At 37.6% G+C, this 24,295-nt stretch overlaps 1 protein-coding gene, 1 long non-coding RNA gene and 1 other non-coding gene across 3 annotated transcripts; 1 reads left to right on the top strand and 2 right to left on the bottom strand.

Moving 5' to 3' along the window:
- Positions 1 to 60: 60 nt before the first annotated feature.
- Positions 61 to 7,075, bottom strand: LOC131151868 (uncharacterized). The gene is made up of 3 exons (XM_058103323.1): positions 1,020 to 7,075; positions 810 to 928; positions 61 to 706 (listed from the first exon to the last, which is right to left on the bottom strand). Exons 1-3 carry the CDS (start codon positions 1,531 to 1,533, stop codon positions 203 to 205), a joined length of 1,137 nt encoding a protein of 378 aa, XP_057959306.1. The 5' UTR covers positions 1,534 to 7,075; the 3' UTR covers positions 61 to 202.
- On the top strand, positions 6,211 to 6,320 carry LOC131147427 (small nucleolar RNA R71). The gene has a single exon (XR_009134807.1). It is a non-coding gene; the product is annotated as a small nucleolar RNA R71 (small nucleolar RNA).
- Positions 7,076 to 9,695: 2,620 nt separating the features above from the next.
- LOC131151873 (uncharacterized) lies at positions 9,696 to 22,861 on the bottom strand. Its single transcript, XR_009135790.1, has 2 exons — positions 22,028 to 22,861; positions 9,696 to 10,854 (listed from the first exon to the last, which is right to left on the bottom strand). It is a non-coding gene; the product is annotated as an uncharacterized LOC131151873 (long non-coding RNA).
- Positions 22,862 to 24,295: the final 1,434 nt, after the last annotated feature.

A 24,295-nucleotide genomic window follows, 5' to 3' on the forward strand; every position in this document is an offset into this window, starting at 1 on the left:
TTTATATATGAACATATGAATATCTAGTGATATTAGAATTTAAAATGTCAAAACATTCAATAAAAAAATTGAAAATTTAATAAAATTGCCAAGACGAAGCCCAAAAGCATCAACAATTCAACATAGTTCAACATCAAAAGAAAAGAGTACAATAAAAGATTTCAAAATATAAAATCTAAAAATCCTCCTCAATCATCACTCATCACTCATCATCAACTAGGTCGGTGAAGATATCATCATCTTCCTCTTCATCATTAGAACTGTTTTCTCCAACATCTTTTTCCTCTTCCGTCTCCTCTGCACTATCCACTTGGATTTCATCCTCATCTACAAGTTCCAACATTGTGGTCCGACCCCTAGCAGTGGTTGCACTACTAGATGAAGCCCTTCCTCTTCCTTTAGACGATGATGGCATATTTGTACTTATTCTTGATCTAGTGTGATGCGGGGGGTTATTTAGTCCAGCGGCTCTAGCAACAGAATCCCAAGTCAAATTATCATCTTCAAACACAAGTTCATCATCCTCATTAGAATCACCATCCATCCTACCAATCAACCACTCATTACTATCATGAATGTCCTTCAGGAGGATGGGATCAATGGTGTCACGTTTTTCGTATCGATGCCTCAGAGTTCGATTATATTTCAAAAATACCAAATCATTCAAGCGTTGCTGGGATAGCCTATTTCTCCTTTTGCTATGAAGCTGCAAAAAGTTTAAAGTAATATGGTTAATAATGATTCTAAAAAGCAGTAGATTGGTAGTTCTTGTTCTTTAATAATTAATCCATGATATACTAATGACTTACATGTTGGAATATGCTCCAATTTCTTTCGCAGCCGATAGCACTACATGTGAGGCTAAGAATTTTTACAGCAAACTTTTGCAAGTTTGGAGGTGTTGATCCATATGCCATCCACCGTTGCGCTGTTATAAAATAAATTTTAAATGAATACCTACTAGGTAAATGGCAAAAATAATTTTCAAAAATGAAGAGGTAGTACAAATGCCACTTTACCTGGTGCTTTTGTCTTCCTTTGTCTCACTGCCAAACTAATAGCGGCATTGTATTTTTCCAACTCATTTGAAACTTTATCTTGCGTTTCAATAGTTGGTAGTAACCTTCCAATACATTTGTACAAACCCGTCATAATTTCTTCATCTTGCAAAATGTTGGGGTTTGAATAGAAAAATTCTGGATTCAAGTAGTGTGCAACTGCATGCAACGGTTGATGGAGTTGGCATCCCCACCTCGTATCAATAATTTCAAATGCCTCCTTGAATTTATCCTCTCTCTCACCAAAAGCCTTAGCTATGGCTTCCTTAGCCCTATCCATTGCTTCATAAATATATCCCATTGCAGGCTTCTTTTCCCCATCAACCAAACGGAGTACACGAACAAGTGGACCTGTTAACTTAAGAGCATAGACGATGATACTCCAAAAAGTAGGCATCAAAACAATAGTAGCTGCTTTTTTGCCAGCCGCCTCCTTTGCCCATTTAGTAATATTCCAATCTTCAGAAGTAAACATCTTCCTCAAGTTATTCTTTTGAAGATGGATTGAACGAAGGGTGATGAAGGCAGTTGCAAATCTTGTAACTACAGGTCTTAGCAACTCCTTTCCTCCAGTGAACTATCTCATCAAGTTGACAACGCCAACACGATTATAGATATAGCCATTCAAAAAAATTGCCCTTTTCAAAGTTGCATGAATTGAAGGCATCTTCCCAATATCCTCCAAAATTAAATCAATGCAATGAGCAGCACACGGTGTCCAATATAAATGTGGCCTCTTTGCTTCCAACAATCTCCCTGTTGAAAAATCAATGAATGAAGCCATTAAAATATTAAAATAAACAATATATACACTATAGAAAGTAGTTCTAAAAATAAGTTCTTACCTGTTGCAACATAGTTTGACGCATTGTCAGTTACCACTTGAATCACATTTGATTCTCCAATTTCTTCGACCATCTCATCAAGTAATCTATACATTCTATCTGCATTCTTGACAATATTAGAAGCATCAATAGACTTGATGAATACTGATCCCCTTGGAGAGTTCACTAAAAAGTTGATTATGTCCTTATTAGCAACTGAATCTCTCCAACCATCAGACATAATTGAGCAGCCATATTTTGTCCATTCCTCCTTATGGACCTTCAACAACTCTTTCATTCGACTGACTTCCTCCTTTAGGTAAGGAACTCTCACTTCATGATAGCTAAGTGGCTTTATTCCAGGACCATATTGTCCAATCGATTCAAGTGTCACTGCAAAACTGCTCAAACGTACAGCATTAAATGGTATCCCAACATCATACATCCACCTAGCAAAATCTCCCATTGCCTTTTTTCTAAGTTCTCTTTTGCACACTTCATTTATTGATGTTTGCTTCATCTTCCCTTCTTTCCTAACTTGAATCGCTTTCTTTGGATCGGGAGTAAAAAACAAGTCTATAAGCTCCTTCTGTTTTGGTTTCTTTAAGTTGGATTGGTATGATCTTTTACTTCCATCACTAGTAAACACTCTCCTGCCACGAATGTCAATTTCTTGAACTTCATCTTCTTCATCTTCACCGTAATGATCTATATCATTAAAGACGGGCAATAACTTATTTTCCTCCTTTTCCATATCTTTCTTCAACATATACTCTTTAATCTCCTCACGTACATGAGCAGGGCACTTAGAGCATTCTTTCACATTTCGAAATCCTCTGACAATGTGTTGTTTTGCTCGCAATATTCCTCCCCTTGTGACTTTAGCACAAAAATTGCAAGTCAAATTATTTCTATTTTTTTTATCCTCCAAATGTGCATACTTCCATGCGAGATCTTTCTTTGACGAGGCCTCACATCCAGAACTAGAATCCATTTAAGATTTTAGACTTAGTATCCCGTATCCTAACTGAAAAAATAATGCATCATATATTTAAAATTTAAGACTTACATAATGCATTTCCAAACAAATTAAAAAAGAGTACCTAAATTTCAATAAAAAGAATAAATATTATGTATTAGTTATAATTTATAAACTTACATTAATTAAACTAAATATTATAAATTAAAAAACAGTAGCTAAATTTCTGTAAAAAAAATAAATATTATGTATTAGTTATAATTTGTAAGCTTACATTAATTAAATTTAATATTATAAATTAAAAAACAGTAGCTAAATTTCTGTAAAAAAAATAAATATTATGTATTAGTTATAATTTGTAAGCTTACATTAATTAAACTTAATATTATAAATTAAAAAACAGTAGCTAAATTTCTGTGAAAAAAATAAATATTATGTTATTAGTTATAATTTATAAGCTTACATTAATTAAACTAAATATTATAAATTAAAAAACAGTAAGCTTACATATAAAGAAGAAGAAGAAGAAGAAGAAGAAAAAGAGCAAGCAGCAGTCAGCAATCAGCAGCACGCAGCAAGCATGCAGCAAGAAGAAGAAGAAGAAGAAGAAGAAGAGAAGCAGCAGGCAGCAAGAGTAGCAGCAAAAGAAGAAGAAGAAGAAGAAGAGAAGAGAAGCAGCAGGCAGCGGGACGCAAGCAGCAGCAACAGCAGAAGAAGAAGAAGAAGAAGAAGAAGACTTACAAAGGTTCGAAGGCTTAAAGACGATCTCCAGCTAGTTCGAAATGTTGAAGGCGACGTGACGAACTCACGTCGTGCTCGAAGGCAGTCAGACGAACTCACGACTGCTTCTAAGGCAGGCAGACGAACTCGCGAGGGTTCCGGCTGGTTCGAAACAAAGTTGTGCAGGTCGTGCTTCTTCAAAATGTCGAAGATGAACTCACGATCCTGGTCGAAGCTTGAAGACGAAGTCGCGAAGGCTTCCGGCTGGTTCAAAGGCTCGCAAACGAACTCACGAAGGGCTTCGAAGGGTCGAAAGGGGCTAGGGCTCTGTTCGTTTGAGTCGAATGAGGGATACGAGTCTGGCTTGGGCTATTTGTCTCCTTTAAATGGCTTAAAAATACACAAGGTGCGCCTCACTGCGCCTCGCGCTTCACTGCGCCTCGTCTCGCCTGGGGTCGCCTCTTGCAGGTCGCCTCGCCCCACCTGGTATGAGGCGGCAGACTCATCGCCTCACTGCGCCTTGCGCCTAGGAGCGCTTTTAACTACTATGGTAGGCTACAAGACCTAGGTTTCTATCTCCCCACTAGATGTTACCTCTAGGTTAGCAAATCAAAAATAGAGACTAGTATACAAAGAATCATCTAGAAAGAAGAGAATTGAGTTTTATAAACTCTGATTTGATGTTAACACTCAGAAGGACGATAAATAGCTCAAGGATATCTAACAAGGTGTCATAGTCGCCACGGGTGTTCTCTTAGTGCTCACAGGAAACCCTAAGTGCAGTGAATCACGTGAATGTGTTCATTCAGCCTCGTGAGATACCATGTAAATACAAGAAATTATATAACCAGATTAACACGAGTGTACTACCAATCAATTCTTCATGGAGTTACGAAGTCATAAAAAGAGAAACTACGCATAAATGCCTCAAGTGTGTAATTTTTAGGTTATATGCAGGTATGTGAAGGGTACGAGTCAGTGTTAAGCATGACATAATTCAATGTAATTCACTACTCTTCCTTTCTTTCTTTCCTTCTTTTTGATTTTTGATGATTTTTTTTTTTCTTTTTTTTTTTTATTTTTTTTAATTTTTTTTTTAATATAAAACCCAGTACGTATACGTGCACAATGTCACATTCTAATGCTCACCCCCCTAACTAAAATGGAACATTGTCCTCAAAGTGAAAGTATAGGGGAAATAGAAAAACTGTGCATGGGAAAAGCAGGACGTACCTGGGTGGAGAAATAAGGGAAAAGGAAAACTGAACTAAAGGAAAATGTATCTATCAATAAACTAAAAAATAAGACAGAATAAAACAAAATAAAAACAAAGGAAAGAAAAACATCACAGTGTGTCGAGAGGAGGCTCGGGAGGAATTTCGTCTAATGGGTGCAGATTTATAAATTGAACTGGCGGGTCTCCAAATTTGAGCCACCACAATGGGTCAGTTTTGTTATCTGCACAGAAGTGATCTCTGAATAAATAAATGCTCTCCACAATATCAGACAACACATTTTCAAATTGTCTTTCTTGTTTTAACAAAAAAGGATCCTTATCTAGTATAGTTTCTAGGAAATATACTTCTTTAAGAACCGGTCTTTGAGAAAAAGTTTTCGGAAAAGTTACCTTTGGTTCTTCAGAAGCATCAACATTAAAATTTGCACCTGGTTCCTTGAAGGTTAAACTCTCACCATTTTGCTCAACTTCTTCATCTGGTGCACCAATCACCTTACCACTGCTGAGATTTGTTTCGGCATGGCAATCATTGACATTTGCTTCAATAGAGGATGACGGTTCCACGATTGTAATCTGCACTTGAGTATTTGGCTGAGCTTGAAATTAGGATTCATCTATCTCCAAAGCATTCAATAATGTGTTCAGCCTAGTCAAATCGTTGCTTATCTCATTGATGGCTTGAGAAGTTTGAGAGTTGATCACATTTTGGCTTGCCATGAACTGTTGCAAGCTAATAGTTAGCTGCTGTATGGGATCTTCCATTTCCCTTCTCTGCATTGGGGGAGGTTGATTTGCAAAGTAAGAGGGTCCCGAGCCCTGGCCAACTGCTGCATAAGGAATGTATTGACTTTGTCCCTGTGGAGATGGCCCCACTTGGTCATTTTTCCAGCTGAAATTTAGTTGACTTCTCCAACCTACATTGTAAGTATCAGAATAAGGTCTAGAAGAAATCTTAGAAACCATATACACTAGGTTAGATTGATCAAGCAGAACTTCCTTAAAAGCAAGAATTGTTGGGCATGCATCAGTCACATGCCTTGGATCCTCACATATGCTACATTTTTCAGAAGATGAAGGGAAAACATGCATTTCTTTTACTTTCTCAAGCTCAATGGAATCTAACCTTTTGGACATCAATGCAAGTATAGCATTCAAATCATCAACTTCTTTCAATTGATACTTACCACCCCCACTGATGCATTTTTGCTTTTCAAATCTATCATACACATCAGAGACATCCCAAGATTTGGCGTTTTCAGCCAAATAATCAAAATAGTCAAAAGCTTCTTCAGACCCTTTCTTGAAAAACTCACCATTGTATATTGTTTCTACAAATTGCCTCATCTTTAGTTGCATACCCTCATAGAAAAAACTGATGACCCTCCAATTCTCATACCCATGGTGAGGACATGCATTTAAGAGGTCTTTAAAACGTTCCCAACATTGATTAAATGTTTCCACATCCTTTTGGTAAAAATTCACGATTTGTCTTTTCAAAGTATTAGTTCTTTACTTGGGAAAAAATTTCTTTAAAAACTTAGTTTGCATTTCTTGCCAAGTCCCAATGGATCTTGGTCTTAAGAAATTCAACCAGGTTTTTGCCTTGTTTTTTAAAGAAAATGGAAATAATTTCAGTCTTATTACCTCCTCAGTACATGTTTTATCAATGAAAGTGGAACACACTTCCTCAAACTCTTTAATATGCAAATATGGGTTTTCAAATTCAATGTCATGAAAATGAGGTAACAATGGAATCATCTCAGGTTTAAAATTAAAAGCATTTGCATTCAAAGGTAGAACAATGCAGGATGGGGTGCTGGTCCTAACAGGTTGCAAATATTCTCTGAGCGTTCTATTAGGGTTCTCCATATCATGAAGTTCATTCTCAGCCATGATGCAATGCGTGAAAGATAGTGATTCAAGTGATTCAAGTGAAACAGATTCACTCAATGACGAGGTGGATGAGTTTGTCCTAACTAGTCTAAATGTGTTATCTCTAGCCCAACCAATCATACAAATTCAGTATAAACACAATAAAAGCAAACAGGTCAAAGGAAAGGAAGTAGATATCACCCAAGCTGTGAAGACTTTCACAGCTCTCTAAGTACCCTCTCTGAAATCTGAGAAACACTTTGATGACACCAATTGATCCCCAGCAACGGCACCAAAAACTTGACTCGTTCCGAGTTGTGCTTCCAAGTGCAGAAGTGTCAAGCTGTATCAAGCATGAGTCCAGGATCGTATTCCACAGGGACCACTAAGTATCAAAGTATATATGAAAGGTTAGTGAAATCCTGTTGCTGCAAAATGCGGGTTGAAAGTCTTTTTGGTCTTTTATGATTTTGAAAATAGTAAACAAAATGGGAGGAGCTTGAGTAAACTATTAAAAGGAGACTGAAATTTTATCAATTTTTCAAAAATGTAAAATTAATAATGTAACCAAAACTAAACAGATTAATTTAAACAATTTTACCAAACACTCGGGTTACGAGTTCAATGTCTGTTTGCTTCCACCGTTTACTAATTCCCTAGGCCTTACTCTTCTTCTTGTTAATCCAATCAAGGCATTAATAAGATGAAATTTTATTACTAAAGCTCGAGTAAATTTACCACATCCAAACAGAAGAAAATATAAACTCTCATTAAGCATCAACCGAATGTTATGTAAATTAGTTGATAAAAATCCTAAATAAATTAAGGTTTTGATGTGCCTAACGTCAACAACAAAACAAAAAATAAGAACCAGCAATTTATCAATGATGCCTTAAATTTTCGGTTTCAACCAAATAAAGTTTATCAATAATTTCTTATGAGAACTAATAAACCATGGAAAGCAAACAACATCGACGCACAACCCCAGTTATCGGACTTAGCCACTCATGCTCGCAATCCACAATTTTCTAGTCAAATTAATTCCATAGTGGCTCATTGCATCAATTAAACAAAAGACAACAAATTAAAACAACTAATTAATTAAACCTTGAAAGCATTCAAAATAACAACATAAATATAAAAAAAAAACAAGACATTGATTAATCTAATAAACCTCTCCAATAACAAAGAAAAGGAAAATATTCAATCCAGCATTAAATCTAGTCAAACAATTTATTAAAACAACCATTAAAAAAATAATAAACAAGATAAAGAGAGAGAGAGAGAGAGAGAGAGAGAGAGAGAGAGAGAGAGAGAAGGGCCAGCAGAGGGGCTGCTGCAGGGATGTCCGCGGACTGCTGGTGGTCTGGTGGCAGCAGGCTGTTGCAGAGGGCTGAGGGTGGCTTGTGGTGGTCCGCGGTTGCTGCAGGGATGGAACTGCTGGATTGGCCTACAGCTGGAAGAAGGGAGGCTGGTCGTGTTCTGGCTGCTGTCGGTTGAGCAGAGGAGAAGAGGCCGAGGTGGGCTACGGAGGGAACTCACCGAAGTTGCAGCAAGCAAAGGAGAGATTTTCAAAGGATATTGGGAACAGGGGACAGAGGAAAGAAGGAGAAAGAGAGGGAGAGAGCTAAGGGAAGAGAGAGACAGAGAAAAGAAAAAAAAAAACAAGCAAGGGAACAGGAAGAGAAAGGGGAAGGGAAAGAAGAGAGAGAGAGGGTGAGGGGAGCCCCGGGGCTGCCTGCGCAAGGGGAAGAGGACAGGGGAACAAAAAGGGGGAGGTCTGGAGCCCTACGACCCGGATTTGTCAACATGACCCGGCCATGCATGGCCGGGTCACATCAAACACCATTTGTTTATTTATTTATTTTTTTATTTCATTTTTATTCATTGCGAACATAGCCTGTTTTGAACCTCCTGGAGCCCGTTTCGCTCGAAACTCAAAACACGAAAGTTGTGGATAATCCTTTCCTCTTTCTCCAGAAATTTGAATTGTCTCGATCGGAGCTTGGACAGAAAAGTTATGCGCGATTTACGAACAGATACCGGTTTTGGTTACCGAAAATTTTTCTGCGATAAAAAAATTACCAAAAATTCATAAATTATGCAATAAAACTCAAAAATGATAAATACGGCACTTTATTAAAATATTGGACGTAATTTGACATTTAATTAAAAATATAAGCCGTAAAACCCAAATTAAGATGCTCAATTACGCAGTTTTTGCGCGTAATCAGTCTACAATATTTTCTTATGTGCCTTTTCATGCCACAATGATGACACTCAACATTAACAAACATGTTGGACTTGTTTCTGCTTTTATCTCTATTCTTCGAACCTCTGCTCTTACTTCTCCCCTTTCTTTCTGTAACCAAAACTTCTGACTATGAAGAGGATCCCTGTGATTTTCTTCTCATCTCTTGATTCAATACACTACTTTTAGCCAAATCCATATTGATTACACCATTTGGAGCTGAGTTAAATAATGACATTCTAAATGTCTCCCAAGAGTCCGATAATGTACCAAGTAAACACAAACCCTGAACCTCATCATCAAACTTGATACCCATCCCAGCCAGCTGATCAAAAAATATTTTATTATTTCTGGTCTTGTGAGCATACAACGCCTCAAGTTTTTGCAAAAGTGTGCACGCATGTGTCTCACTATCAATATGATTCAAAACATTATCATCTACGCACTGCCTATAATATCCACAAACTTGTCTATGCAACAAAGTCCATTCTTCATCAGATTTATTTTCTGGCTTCTCAGAAGCAAACACAGGTAAATGGAATTGTTTCACATAAAGTAAGTCTTCCATTACATATATGATAATTTGAGCCATTCAAAGACACCATTCTACTTAGATTAGCCTCCATAATTCAACACAAGATATTTAACGTAATAATAACCACTTAAAAGCGCTCGATCGAACCTGGCTCTGATACCACTTTATTGGAAGAAAGAACAATACTCAAACTCCCTCTTTGTGTAAATCTACAGGAAATTATAAAATAGAGCAATATATATGCGGAAAATATATATCCAAACACCACAAGCACAAGACACACGATTTTTACGTGGAAAATTTTCTCAATGTGAGAAGGAAAAACCACAGGGCCGTAGTCCACTCAAACAATTCCACTATCAACAATTACGGGAATATATGAGTCTTTTCTAGTCTCAACTAGAGGCATACAATCAGAAACTATCTTTAAGAAATAGAATTCCTTAGCATAAATTAACTTCTACAAGAATTAAAGAAAGATCTCACCAAAACAGAGGCTACTGTTCATGGGGTGAAAACAACAATAACAAATGCTCAGAATCCAATCTCCACCATTCACAATGAAGAATCATGTGTCATGAACATCCCTATAAATTTTCAGCTCAATCAAACCACGAATGCTCATTGATCGGAGCAGTTGATCAAAACTGGACAGTTTTCTCTCTATGTGGTGGCGGGGAAAACCGAGGCTACTGTTCACGGGCTGAAAACCGATACCGAATGCTCAGAATCCAATCTCCACCGTTCACAATGAAGATTCACGTGTCATGAACATCCCTGTAAATTTTCAGCTCAATCGGACCACGAATGCTCGTTGATCGGAGCAACTGATCAAAACTGGACAGCGCTCTCTCTCTGTGCGGCTGCGGTTCTCCCTTCTTCTTTTTTTCTTATTTTCTGTTTGCTCATTCACCACTCTTTGCAGCAGCAAAGGATAAGGTTTAACCCTGTTCTCCCAAATGGGCCTCTCCACACATGGTCCCGTTTTGGGTAAGTTTGGGTCATCCTCACTTAGGAGGGAAACCCAACCCAACATACAATTCCATCTACATAAAAGCACCAATCCGCTATCATGGAAGAACTCACAAATTGGAGCATGACTCAGCTTGTTAGTGCAATATTTAAGTGCAACATCATCTTTCACACCCCATGACAGACATAAACGTGCCTTCATTAAGAAACATGAGAGCATCTTCATCAGGTTGAGCAGTCTTTCTATCACACATAAAACTGTGTGTAGTCATCTCCGATTTCCCCATGGTGTCTGATGATGCTTCACATTCATGTTGTCCCAGCAAATACTAGGTGTGAATGAAAGTGGCTGAGGCTGTAGTTGCAGTAGATCATTCTCTTCCTTCAATGCAGCAAGGCTAGGATCCTGGTGCATAGAAGAAATGAAAAGGCATAAACAGCGTAGTCCTAAGCTTTAAACCAAAATTTAGGTACAGAAAACAACAGAACAAAGGTCTCTACTAAGTTTTAGACAGCTGAAAGCACAGAACTAAGTTTTTAAAATCTGTATGGGTGGGTGCTTCAAGTAGCCTTTGGTTCATATTACTATGATGGTGGTCCTTGATTCTTCCCAAGTCAAAATCAACTTTTAGGTTATTCTAATCATTGATTCTTCTGAACAACACCAAGAATGGAGTTTATGCATTCTTGAGAAGCCTTCTTCCTACAAATATATATAAAGTAATTATGTATATGCATATAATGCTTGAAGCCCAAACATATTTACATCAAACCACTACTTTTTCTTCAGTAAGAATTAGCATATATTAATCAAGCTGGGAAAGACAGTCAGCTATACAACAAAATAGAAAGCTGATCAAAAGAAGAGACTGAGCCTTAAAACAAGACTTCGACTTCACTACAGCAAACAAAACAGTTAACCCACAAAGCTGCTGCAACTAGTTCAACTTCAATAAATTGAGGAGGCAAAGAAGACCTTCAAACCCTCATCGGTTGAAAACAACCTTAAACCAAACCTTCAACAAAATATAAGCCATCCACCAAACCAGTCCATCAACAAAACAGCAAACAACACCAAACACAGCAAAACAACTCTAACAATCAACAGAAAATCAATTACCAGAGCAAACATTTAAGATTCAGTAAGAATAGCAATAGTTGAAGAGCAATCAATCCAACAACTTTTAAACAAAGCAATCGAAATGAAAAAATAATAAACATTGTAAAGACCACTTGTTGAATATAACATACCATAGCAAAGCAGAACCCAACCTCCAATCCAATCTTTAACACAACAAAAGAATAACTCCAACAGAAAGTTCAAACTTTTAGCAAATAAGAGCTATTTCAAACTTACTAAAGATGTAATTTATCCAGCTAAGACCATATAATCAAAATATTTTCCTTCAAAGAGCAAATCATTCTTAGTTCTCTAAGAATAGATAGCATCAGACCAGAAGAGCTTATATTTTTCCTCAAGAACATTATTTCCAAATCAACATTGATGAAGCTTCTCTAGAAGTGCTCTAATTGTTCTCTAAATTTATGTTTTTTGCTTTCGTCCCTAGTTCTTAAGCAGACAACAATCTGATTACCTTGTCTTTCTTTTTATCTTTTTTATTTGCTTATATTTCTCTTTTCTCTCACTGGTATAATACTTTATTATACACTCAAAGTAGTAAATGTGAAGATGGACAAAAGAATATTCTAAAGCCAATGAAACATATATCCCCGCTCATCATCACGACAATCTGCAAGTATTAACACTAGTGCCCCAAAGCCTAGTTGTATGCTTTTTATGCTATATTTTAATTTCTTTTGTTTGGTATCAAGTTGCATTCTATATATGTATCAAGTTGCATTCTATATATTCACTAACTTGTTGGACATTTTATTTTATGTAGGATGGATGCAGTAGTAAATTTATTATTCATCATGGTGGTTGTTTTGAAGAAAATAACAAAAAATTGGAGTATGTCGGAGGAATAGTAAAGGTGTGTGATGAGTATCCTGATAAGCTTAGTGCATTTGAAATAATAGAGATGGTCAGGTATTGGGATATAAAAATATAGTTAAAACATACTATCTACCCCAAGAAATGAGTTTAGATAATAGCCTACAATTAGTATACAAATGACAATAGCATTTTAAAAATGCTTGATTTGTTGGCTACATATCATACTATAGAGTTGTATGTAGAGCATGAAGTAAATAATGCCATTATTGTTGATGATGACATTTTACTTGATAAGAATGTGAACCAAGATAATGAAGGACAGAATGGATATGAATACAATCAATATTTAAAAGAAAAGTGGGTTTTTGAAGTGAAGAAAGTGAAAGGGATAGTTTTTGGGATATTGAATTGGTTTCAGATGATGAGGAAGGAAGGCTAGTGATAGAGAAGATAAAACTATATGCGAAAGACCCAACTCATTCCTCTATCGATGTCAAGGATTTGCAAGTTGGTGATGTAAAACAAAAGAATGTGGAGAAAAACAAGGTAGTAGATAGAAGATGGGATGAATCACAAGGTTATTATAGTGACCTTGGCAAGTCGATCCTCTGACCCTAAGAGTGTGCATAGTGATTTTGATGAAGATTTTGGAAGTGATGATCCACCACAAAAAAGGAAAATTTTCCTATTTACTAAAATAAAAGGTGAAGACATAAAGTTTGAGGTGGGCCAATGCTTCACTAATAAAGTAGAGTTTCTGATAGCACTTAATAATTATGCTATTTCTTAAGAGAACTTTAAAATATACAAAAATAATGCTCAGAAAATGGGAGCTAGATGTGTTGACAATTGTGGTTGGAGGGTGTGAGCATCATGGATGCAGTGTGAAAGGACATTTCAGATAAAGTCCTTGGAACATTTGCACACTTGTGCCAAAAGCCACTCAAACAGAAAAGTGTCCAGTAAATGCCTTGCCCAACATTATCTATCAAGGTTTAGAACTATTCCAGATATGAAGACCAAGGATTTCCATGCTATCGCTCAAGAAAAACTCAAAGTCAAGCTTACTAAAAGCAAATGTGAAAGGCCAAAGGCTAAGGCTATGGAGATTATCTATGGTATTGGGCTAAGCAATATGGTCTAATTTGGATATGCAAAAGCATTAAGGCAGTCAAATCCCGGTTCAACAATAAAAATATGCATTGATAGGTAAGGGGACAAGCCAATGTTCAAAAGGATGTATATATGTTTTGAGGCATTAAGAATCAGCCTTTTAGAAGGATGTAGGAGATGGTTTGGTGTTGATGGATGCTTTTTGAAGAGGTCGAACAAAGAGGAGTTACTTGTGGTAGTTGGTCGAGACGGAAATAACAACATGTATCCTTTTGCGTGGGCAATAGTTGAATGCAAGAGTAGAGAGTCTTGGTCCTAGTTTCTAAGCCTATTAAAAGAAGATCTAAGCATTAGGGATGGAACAAGATGGGCAATTCAAACAGATCAATAGAAGGTAACTAGGGTAGCTTTCATTTGCATTATATTTGATTATGAAGGCATTTAATATTTTTTCTATAATGTTGTTGGTTGCAGGGTTTGGTGCCTAGTGTTAGGGTGTGACAATGTAATGGGGAAAATGGGGGAGTGAGGTACTGCTATAATTGTATTCTTCAGGGATTTAGAATGAATATATGAATATCTGTGTTATCGCTTGTATGGTGATTCTCTTGTAGATGAATAATACAAGTAGTTCTTTTCGTTGTGGTGTTCTGTTGCCTTGGATTATGATGTCTCTGATTATTATACTCTTATTCGGTGTATAAGAATATATTGCTCATGTGAAATCCTATTGTTCCTTGTTTTCTTTGAGTATTGAGACTCACCTGGTGCTCGTGCTTGCAGGCTTGAACGTGTGAGAGTTGGCTGACTTGTCGAGGGAGAGCTCTCGACGAGTGCCACACGGCCCTTACTTGAGTCCCATTTTGGGGGTCCGTGACAGTTGGTATCAGAGCACAGTGTGTGCGAACACCATGCGTGGGATTATGAGAAATAAGTCAAGAAGAGTGAAGCGCATTGAGGCGCTTGAGACAAAACTTGCAACCCTGGAGACAACGTGCGGTGACCTCCAAGGGTTGGTGGCAACGTTGATAAAAGAGAAAGGCATGTCAACAGAGCTTGAGGACGCCGAAGAAAACCCTAGAGAAAATCTCTATGGGGTATCAAAAGTCATAGAGAGACTTGAGGAACTTGAAAAATTCATTCCAAGTGTGAAATCCCTGGAGTAACGGCCAAGAGAGCTTGAGGCCTTCTAGAAGAGTATCGAGCAGTTGGAAGCCTTTGAGAGCAGGCTACAACATATTGAGGGCATATTGCCATCTCTTTCGTCCCAACGGGGAGAGCCAATAGAGCTTGAGGCCTCCTTACGGGAGCTAACGGATAATCTTGATTTCCTTACAGAAGATGTTAAAGTGTCCATTACTGCTTTGAAGGAAGATTTGAAGGAGATGGGCAATGTCCAAAGTGCGGTGGTCCAAGTCCAGAGGGATTTACAAGAGATCACTGCGAAAGTGAATGCAGTGGCACAGTTAGCCCGATGGCCAGTTGCACATCCAAATGAGAGTTCTCGATGGAAGGTACCGGAACCTAAAAGTTTTGGGGGTACACGAGATGCAAAGGAGCTAGACAATTTCTTCTTTGATATGGAACACTACTTCACGTGCTCCCGGGTGGATTTAGAAGTGGACAGGGTCAATATGGCAACGGTATACCTGGTTGGGGATGCAAAATTATGGTGGAGAACTAAATGGAATGATATTCAGCACAATAGATGTGTCATTAACACATGGGAGTGGTTGAAACAGGCGTTGAAGGCCCAATTCTATCCAGAAAATGTAGAGTATATAGCAAAGTGCAAAGTAATGGAATTGCAACAGACGGGCTCATTAAGGAGTTATGTAAGGGAATACCAAGCCTTGATGTTGGACATTGTAGACATGACTGAATCGGATAAACTGATTCATTTTCTTCGGGGTTTGAAGACATGGCCAAGAAATGAAATACGTCAGCAAGGTGCTGGTGATCTCTCTTCTGCCCTCGCTGCTGCTCAACGGTTGGATGATTTTTCAGATAATTCTGGAAAGCGAAATTTCCCTACATCCGCCAATAATGATTCCCGTCCCAACAAAGTGTATAAGCCCACAAATGGGGGAAGGGATAAGGAGACAAATAGTTCTTGGAAAGATAAAAGAGCACCCATGAATAGGGAGTGGAGGGGCGGACGAACGGGGGGTGGAGAGCGTCGACCGATCTCTTGTTTTCTTTGCATGGGACCACATCGAGTGGCGGAGTGCCCCGATCGTAAGGCTTTGAATGCTATGAAGGCCCTTCGAGGGGAAACCGAAAACTCGACAGCAATTCCAGAAGAACACCCGAATATGGTGGGAGCCTTGAGATTTTTGGGGGCATTAGAGCGTCAAGTAATTAACAATAAGTCTCAGGAGAAGGGACTAATGTATGTGGATCTACTTTTGAATGGAAAGAAAATCAGGGCCATGATTGATACAGGGGCCACCCATAATTTCATTGCTGATTCTGAAGCTCAACAGTTAGAATTGCAAGTAGATAAAGATGTGGGCAAGATAAAAGCAGTGAATTCTCCAGCATTAACCACGGTGGGGGTGGTACCTAAAGTGGCATGCCAAATGGGATCATGGTCTGGAACAGTTGATTTCACTGTGGCACCCCTTGACGACTTTGATGTGGTATTGGGGATGAATTTTCTTAAAGTGACACGCTCAATGCCGATCCCAGCTGCGGATTGTCTTGTGATAATGGGAAGTGCACCTTGTGCGGTCCCCGCAGCCTACAACAATTTCGATGAGAGGAAGTTGCTTTCAGCCCTCCAATTCAAAAAAGGAGTAAAAAGGGGAGAATCTTCTTTCGTGGTTCTACCAATAGTCTCAGAAGATGCAGAAGTAGGGAAATATCCACTTGAGATTAAGGAAATTTTAGAAGAGTTCAAGGAGGTGATCCCGGAACAGCTACCGAGGGTTTTACCACCTCAACGACAGATTGACCACGAAATTGAACTTTTGCCAAGAGTAAAGCCGCCAGCACGTGCCCCTTATCGAATGGCGCCGCCTGAGTTAGCTGAACTTAGAAGGCAACTGAATGATCTTATTGCAGTAGGGTTCATCCGGCCTTCAAAAGCACCTTTTGGGACCCCAGTATTATTTCAGAAGAAACAAGATGGTAGTTTGCGCTTGTGTATAGATTATCGGGCTCTTAATAAGGTGACCGTGCGCAACAAGTATCCTATTCCACTGATTGCTGATATTTTTGACCAGTTAAGTACAGCTAGATATTACACGAAACTGGACTTGAGGTCGGGATATCATCAAGTGCGCATTGTTGAGGGAGATGAACTGAAGACCACTTGTGTCACACGGTATGGAGTATTTGAATTCCTTGTCATGCCTTTTGGGTTAACAAATGCACCCGCTACATTTTGTTCTCTAATGAATCAGGTTTTTCGGGACTACCTTGATCAGTTTGTTGTTGTTTACCTTGATGACATACTGGTTTTCAGCGCATCCTTAGAAGAACATAAAGATCATCTTCGAAAGGTTTTTCAAAAACTCAAAGAAAATCAGTTATATGTGAAAGGGGAGAAGTGTGCTTTCGCTCAAAAGCGTATTAAATTCTTGGGGCATATCATTGAAGAGGGCCAGATTCGGATGGATTCAGCTAAAGTAAAAACTATCAAGGAGTGGCGAGCACCTACATCCGTTAGAGAACTGCGATCTTTCTTGGGTCTAGCCAACTACTACCGAAAGTTTATAAAGGGGTACTCTAGAAGAGTTGTATTGTTAACAAATTTACTGAGGAAGGGGGTACCATGGGGGTGGTCAGAAGAGTGCCAATCAACATTTGTTGAATTAAAAGAAAAGATTGTAGGAGATCCTGTGCTAATCTTTCCTGATGTGACAAAACCGTTTGAAGTGCAAGTAGATGCCTCAGACTTTGCATTAGGGGAAGTTCTCTTGCAGGAAGGGCATCCAGTTGCTTTTGAAAGTAGAAAATTGTCGGGTGCCGAACGGAACCATACAGCACAAGAAAAGGAGCTTCTCGCAGTGGTGCACTGTCTTCGGGTGTGGAGGCACTATCTCTTGAGGTCCAAATTTGTGGTAAAAACTGATAATGTAGCAGTTACTCATTTTTTGTCACAACCTGAACTAACATCAAAACAAGCCCGTTGGCAGGAGAAGTTAGCTGAATTTGATTTTGCTTTTGAATATAAAGTGGGGAAGACGAATGAAGTGGCTAATGCTTTAAGTAGAAAAACTGAATTGGCAACATTGAAAATCATCAGTCATCTATCAACTAGTAGGGTGGCGCTACCTTTGAAGAATCTTCTCAAGGAACATTTAAGTACAGACCAGCAGGCGCAGTCACTAAGCAAACTAATAGACGAAGGGAAGACACGACAATTCTGGGTAGAAGATGGACTGATAATGACTAAAGGCAGAAGAGTCTATGTGCCTAAAGCTGGAAACTTGAGGAAAACCTTACTGAAAGAGTGTCATGATACGTTGTGGGCTGGTCATCCGGGATGGCGAAGAACTCATGCTTTGATTACACAGGGGTACTATTGGCCGAATATGCAAGATGATGTGATGAGTTATACTAAAACGTGCTTGATCTGTCAACAAGACAAGGTAGAAAGAAAGAAGACCTCAGGTTTATTGGAGCCATTGCTAGTTCCTGCTAGGCCATGGGAGAGTGTCTCTTTGGATTTCATTTCCTCGTTGCCAAAAGTAGAGGAGTTTGACACAATTTTGGTGGTGATTAACCGGTTTTCAAAGTATGCAACTTTCGTACCGGTCTCGAAGCCGTGTTCAGCAGAGAAGACAGCTCAGTTATTCTTCAAGCATGTGTTGAAGTATTGGGGTGTTCCAGAAAGCTTAATTAGTGATAGGGATGTTAGATTCACGGGGGATTTTTGGGGTGAACTCTTTCGCTTGATGGGTTCAAACCTTAATCTTTCCATGAGCTATCACCCACAGACAGATGGTCAAACTGAACGTTTTAATGGGATGCTGGAAGAATACTTGCGACATTTTGTTCACTCCAATCAGAAGAATTGGGTTACTTTACTGGACACGGCACAATTCTGTTTTAACTTATGAAATCTTCTGCAACTAATAAAAGCCCTTTTGAGATTGTGACAGGTCAACAACCGACTCTTCCACACACTCTGGATGGTCCATACAAAGGAAATTGCCCAAAAGCCTACCAATTCACGAAAAATTGGTTACAAAACATCGAAGTCACCCAAGCTTAGTTAGAAAAAGCATCCAAGCGCATGAAGAAATGGGCTAACAAAGGGAGACGACCACAACAATTTGAAGCTGGAGATCTGGTTCTTGTAAAAATGTTGCCGGAGACATTTCGCTTTCTTCGTGGCAAGGATAAAAGGCTGTTACGTCGTTACGAAGGTCCAATCAAAGTAATCGAAAAGGTAGGACATGCATCTTATCGGCTTGAGCAACCCGAGTGGATGAAAAGCCACAGACGTCCAGTCTATCCCATGTTTCATGTAAGCAATTTAAAGCCATTCCACACAGATGAAGCAGATCCGCACCAACAAAAATTAAGGAGATCAACAATTTCCAGAAGGCATCCTGTCACCAAAGAAGTCCAAGAGATCATTGCAGACAGAGTCGTCAATCTAGAAGGTCGTCAACAACAACAATTTCTGGTTCAGTGGTTAGGACTGGGGGAAGAAGAGAATAGTTGGGAAACAGCAGACAACCTTCAGCATGCCATACAGAAGATTGAAGATTTCAGAAATTCGTAGTCAACGACATCTACATCGACATCAGAAGAGTGAGAAGACGTCTACAACACATCGACGAGGACGTCGATAAATTGAGTGGGGGAGGATGTTAGGTTGTGACAATGTAATGGGGAAAATGGGGAAGTGAGATACTGCTATAATTGTATTCTTCAGGGATTTAGAATGAATATATGAATATCTGTGTTATCGCTTGTATGGTGATTCTCTTGTAGATGAATAATACAAGTAGTTCTTTTCATTGTGGGGTTCTGTTGCCTTGGATTATGATGTCTCTGATTGTTATACTCTTATTCGGTGTATAAGAATATATTGCTCATGTGAAATCCTATTGTTCCTTGTTTTCCTTGAGTATTGAGACTCACCTGGTGCTCGTGCTTGCAAGCTTGAACGTGTGAGAGTTGGCTGACTTGTCGAGGGAGAGCTCTCAACGAGTGCCACACAGCCCTTACTTGAGTCCCATTTTGGGGGTCCGTGACACCTAGCATAACAAAGCTTTTCCCATGTGCTGAGCATAGGTGTTGTGCAAGACATATCTATGCTAACTTTAAGAAAAAATGGAGAGGCAATGTGTACCAAGATCAATTCTTTGCCATTGCCAAAGCAACTAATCAAAATAATTTTGAGAAAGCAATTAGTGAACTAAGGAAGTTATCTAATGAAGGAGCCACAGATGTTCTTAAAACACATCCTAAATTTTGGTGAAAGGCGTTCTTCTCTACTGATTATTGATGTGATGCAATCACTAATAATTAGTGCAAAATTTTTAATGGTTTCATTATTGAGACTAGGACTTTGCCAATTATTACAATGTTGGAAGAGATACAAAGGACTTTGATGGAGGGGCTTAAAAAGAAGAAATTAAAGAACTTAACTAGTTTGTCAATATGACCTAGAATCATAGCAAAAATAGGGAAGAACAACGATAATAGTAGATTTTGGCATCCACTTTGGAATGGAGACAAGGGATATGAGGTGAGAAAAGGATTAAAAGGTTTCACTGTTGTATTAGAGACTAGGACTTGCACATGTAGGGCGTCGAAACTAATAGGTATCCCATACCCACATGCAATTTCAGCCATTTGGGATAAAAGAGAGTGTGTAGAGGATTATAAGGTTGATTGGTATAAGATGACAATGTATATGAAGGCATACACCAATGTGTTGCAACCAATTGAGAGCATCAACCATTGGCCAACAACACAGTATAAGCCCATGCCAGGTAAGCCAAAGAAAGTAAGGAGGAGAGAGATAGGTGAAGAAAAGCAGCAGAAACAACAACAACAACAACAATTTAGAGATGAGGAAGGAAAATGAAATGCAGCAAATGTGGAGCTTATGGCCGCAACAAGACCAGTTGCAAGAACAGCGAGGCATCTGCATATACACGAGATAAGTTACTAGTAAGTCTCATATTCTCACATCAATCCAATATGTTTATCAATAAAATCATGTATCCAACTTGAGTTTCTCATAACATCATCATTTCGTAGGTTAGAAAAGGAGATTTACATAAAGGGAAAGGTCCACATCAAATAAAAATAAGCAAAAATGCAGTGGCGATTCAACTTCAAAGCCAAGGGGCTTGACAAACTGAAGCTAGATCCACAAAGGCAACTATCACAATCAGCCATGGTGATGCAAACACTTGGAAGCACTTTATGGGACAACTCAACTGCTCCAAGTTCAAGTGAGCATTTTACAAGAAAGTGGCAATAAGGAGAAAAGTCCCAAAACCAAAGTAATGGGAGGTTTATAAGAAATGGACTGCTCATTTATTTATTTGTTATGAGACTTAATCTAAAAGATATGCATTGACTCACAGACCCTGTTTCAAAATAGGGATTGCTTTATTTATTTTTTTATTTTTTTTTTGTAATGACGATAAAGTATTTAGCAAACACAAACTTAAAAGCAGCATGGTCAAAAGATGATTTGAAATAAGTTTTGAGATTTTTATATTTTCTCTCTTGACAGTTATTGTAATTGTTGTACTACAACTACATCATTCAATTCTTCCCAAGTTCTATGCAATACACCAATAATGTGTAATTCCCTGCCGGCCACTCAATATATGAATATAAACAATGATAACACACATCATATTTTGAAGGAAGACACCACAATATGCACTTAAGGTTCATTGCATCAACAAGAATCATACTTTACATGAATGGCCACCAATTTTAAAATTTCCAAAAATCATGTTCTCACTAGCCCTAACAATTAGAATGGTTCAAACAAGCTCAATTCATGTTTTCCAAGTACATACCAATCAACGTAATATATGTATTCCCAATTTTTACCATAAGAATGTCTACTCTAAGTGATTATTGAGAGCACCTATTTTGATCCCCACTCTTTTTAACATTGAATACATTCTTGTTTAACATAGTTTCTTTTGTCAATCCTAATTCCTAAATTCCTAATTAATTCAAAAAATAGAGCAATCATCCTTTTATCCATCATTTAGCTGTGTAAAGAAAACTACTAACACCAAATATGATAAGACATTAAATCTTATGCATTTGTTTTCATGAAACCAAAATCTTGGGATTTTTTTGCGTTTTGGCTTCAAAAAGTATTGTTTGGAAAACACTCTAAATTCATTAAAGGAGCATAAGTTATGTCTAATCATCCCCAGACCTGCAATACAAGAGAGTTTTAAAAATTGAATGCATCATACTAATGATAGGTTGAACTTCAATAATGGAAGAGCTGCTATAGTAGCCAGTCAAAACAATTGCTGATTAAGTAATTACATGCATATACCTCCTCCTCGAATGCCATGTTCTTGAACAAGAATGGGTATCCATTTGCTTTTGAAATTTGTGCGAGAATACTACTCTCCAAAACCAAAAAAATCGCCTACTTTCTTCACTTGAATAGGAAAAAGAGATCCTGTTGAAATTTGAAGCTCCTAGAACCTTCGTTTCCTCATTTCCTCCTCTGATGATGAAACACTGATAACCCTCTTGGCTTAGAAAGGAACTGATACCACCCAATCTAGCGTTTCCGAATGCGAATTACTTCCTACCTGGTTCTCTTCATAGTGAACCCAGTCATGCAAACCTCTGGGAGATCCTTGAGGTAGCTGGCATCATATAATTCACGTTCCTTGTTTGTCCAATCTAGCATAATTTTTACAAATATATCAGGTTTTATGATAAAGTGCTTTTCAATAGGCTTGCAGCTCAAACCCCTTTTATCAATAACAGAAAGCCGAAAAGACAACTCCCTGGTGGACATTTCTTCTGAGTATTTGCCATCCATTGACTAATCCCCAGTTCCAAATCGAGTACTCCAGTTGTTCATTGGTTTATCAACAACTTTAGAAACAACGTCGTTCTCCTTGGCATTTTTGTATATGTATTCCTTCTTCAAGGAGAGAGCATTCTGCCAACAGCAATGCCTGTAGGAGATCGCAATATCTTTTGGACGTAGTTGGAGAAGTTCATGGGTTAGGTTTTGCAAGCTTCACTTGGAAGCCAATCGGATTTTGCTTCCCTGAGAGTGTGTGTGAGGCTGCTGCTTACGGCTGTGTGAGGGTCCTCGAATTGTGCCGGTTGGGGTTCTAGAAAAGTTGCTCATTTTTTAAGAAATTGCAAAACTATGTACACTTTAGCAAACACTATTATATCTTATTCTGAATGATAATTTAATTGTATAATTTCAGTAAGTAGAGGCCCTTAATTATATCAATTATAAAGTATAGGGGTGGAAATGAATTTTTACAAATGGTAAAGTGAGTTATTTATTATTTTGCTCATAAATAAATAATGAATCGTTTTATAAGTATTAGTGACGAGTGTCCTATTTTAGGTGATTCTAGACAAAGGTTAAGAGGATGTTTGGGAATATAAATTTTACGTTCTTTGTTATTGTCAAAATTTATTCGAGAGAATTTGGATCAATTACGATTTCGATTACCTACAAAGAATGAAAGAGAAATGACTTAGAGGACAAGGCATACTTTAGGGGATTACTTCGATTAGGGATGGCGAAACAGGCAAGCGGGTCGGGTCTAGACGGGTCGCCAATGGGTTGGGTCATAAACGAGTCAATGTTAAATGTGTCACACACATGTTAACCTTAACCCGCCCGTTTAAAAAATATAATTTATTTATTTTAATTTTTTTAAAAAAAATTCATATAAAATGATATTTTTTATAAAAAAAAATAAAAATATCGCATTTTATTTATTAATATCTAAATAAAACAACATAAAATGTACAAAATAATATTTTTAATTAATAATTTTTTAAAAGAATGTATAATTAAAAAAAACACACCTATAAAAATATTAAATATGCATAAAATATTTATATATAAAGCTAAATTTAAATGAGTCCCAAAATATTTACATACAAAGCTAAATGTAAAATATTTAATAAGTTCATTCATCACTCATATTTTTTAAAATTCATACAATATGTATAACACATGCACAAATATTAAATACCCACAATCAAAACATAATCTTAAAAATACAACAGTTAAATATTTGCATACAAAATTCAATTTAAATGAGTTCCATAAAAACCCACAAGATTACAATTTACAAACAACAACAAAAAATACTTATTTAGTCATGATTGTTTATAGAAACTTCTCCCAAATCATTAATCAAAAGATTTTCAAATTTGACTTCTAATTATTTAGCTTCTTCCCTCTCTTCACTTGGATCCACTACAATGATAAAATAATTAGATAACAAATAAGAAACAATAACAATTGACAAACGATATGAAAGTAAATAAAACGTAATTTTTGAAATAATATTAAAAAATTCAAAAGAAAAATGCATACTTGTATAGCCAAACAACTAATTTCGAGTTGTTACCAATGCTCCTATATTTTCCGGCAAAAGTGACCTTCAATATTTGTTAAGAACCTAGGCTCCAATGCTAAATGTAGATTCTGATGCAACACTTGTGATAGGAATAGCAAGTATCTCCCTAACAGAGAAAACACATGCAAACATCGGAGAATAACTTCATGCTCAGAATTGAATATTTAACAAAATTTGTACTGTTGCAA

This window comes from Malania oleifera, chromosome 1, assembly GCF_029873635.1.
Source record: "Malania oleifera isolate guangnan ecotype guangnan chromosome 1, ASM2987363v1, whole genome shotgun sequence".
Classification (NCBI taxonomy): Eukaryota; Viridiplantae; Streptophyta; class Magnoliopsida; order Santalales; family Ximeniaceae; genus Malania; species Malania oleifera.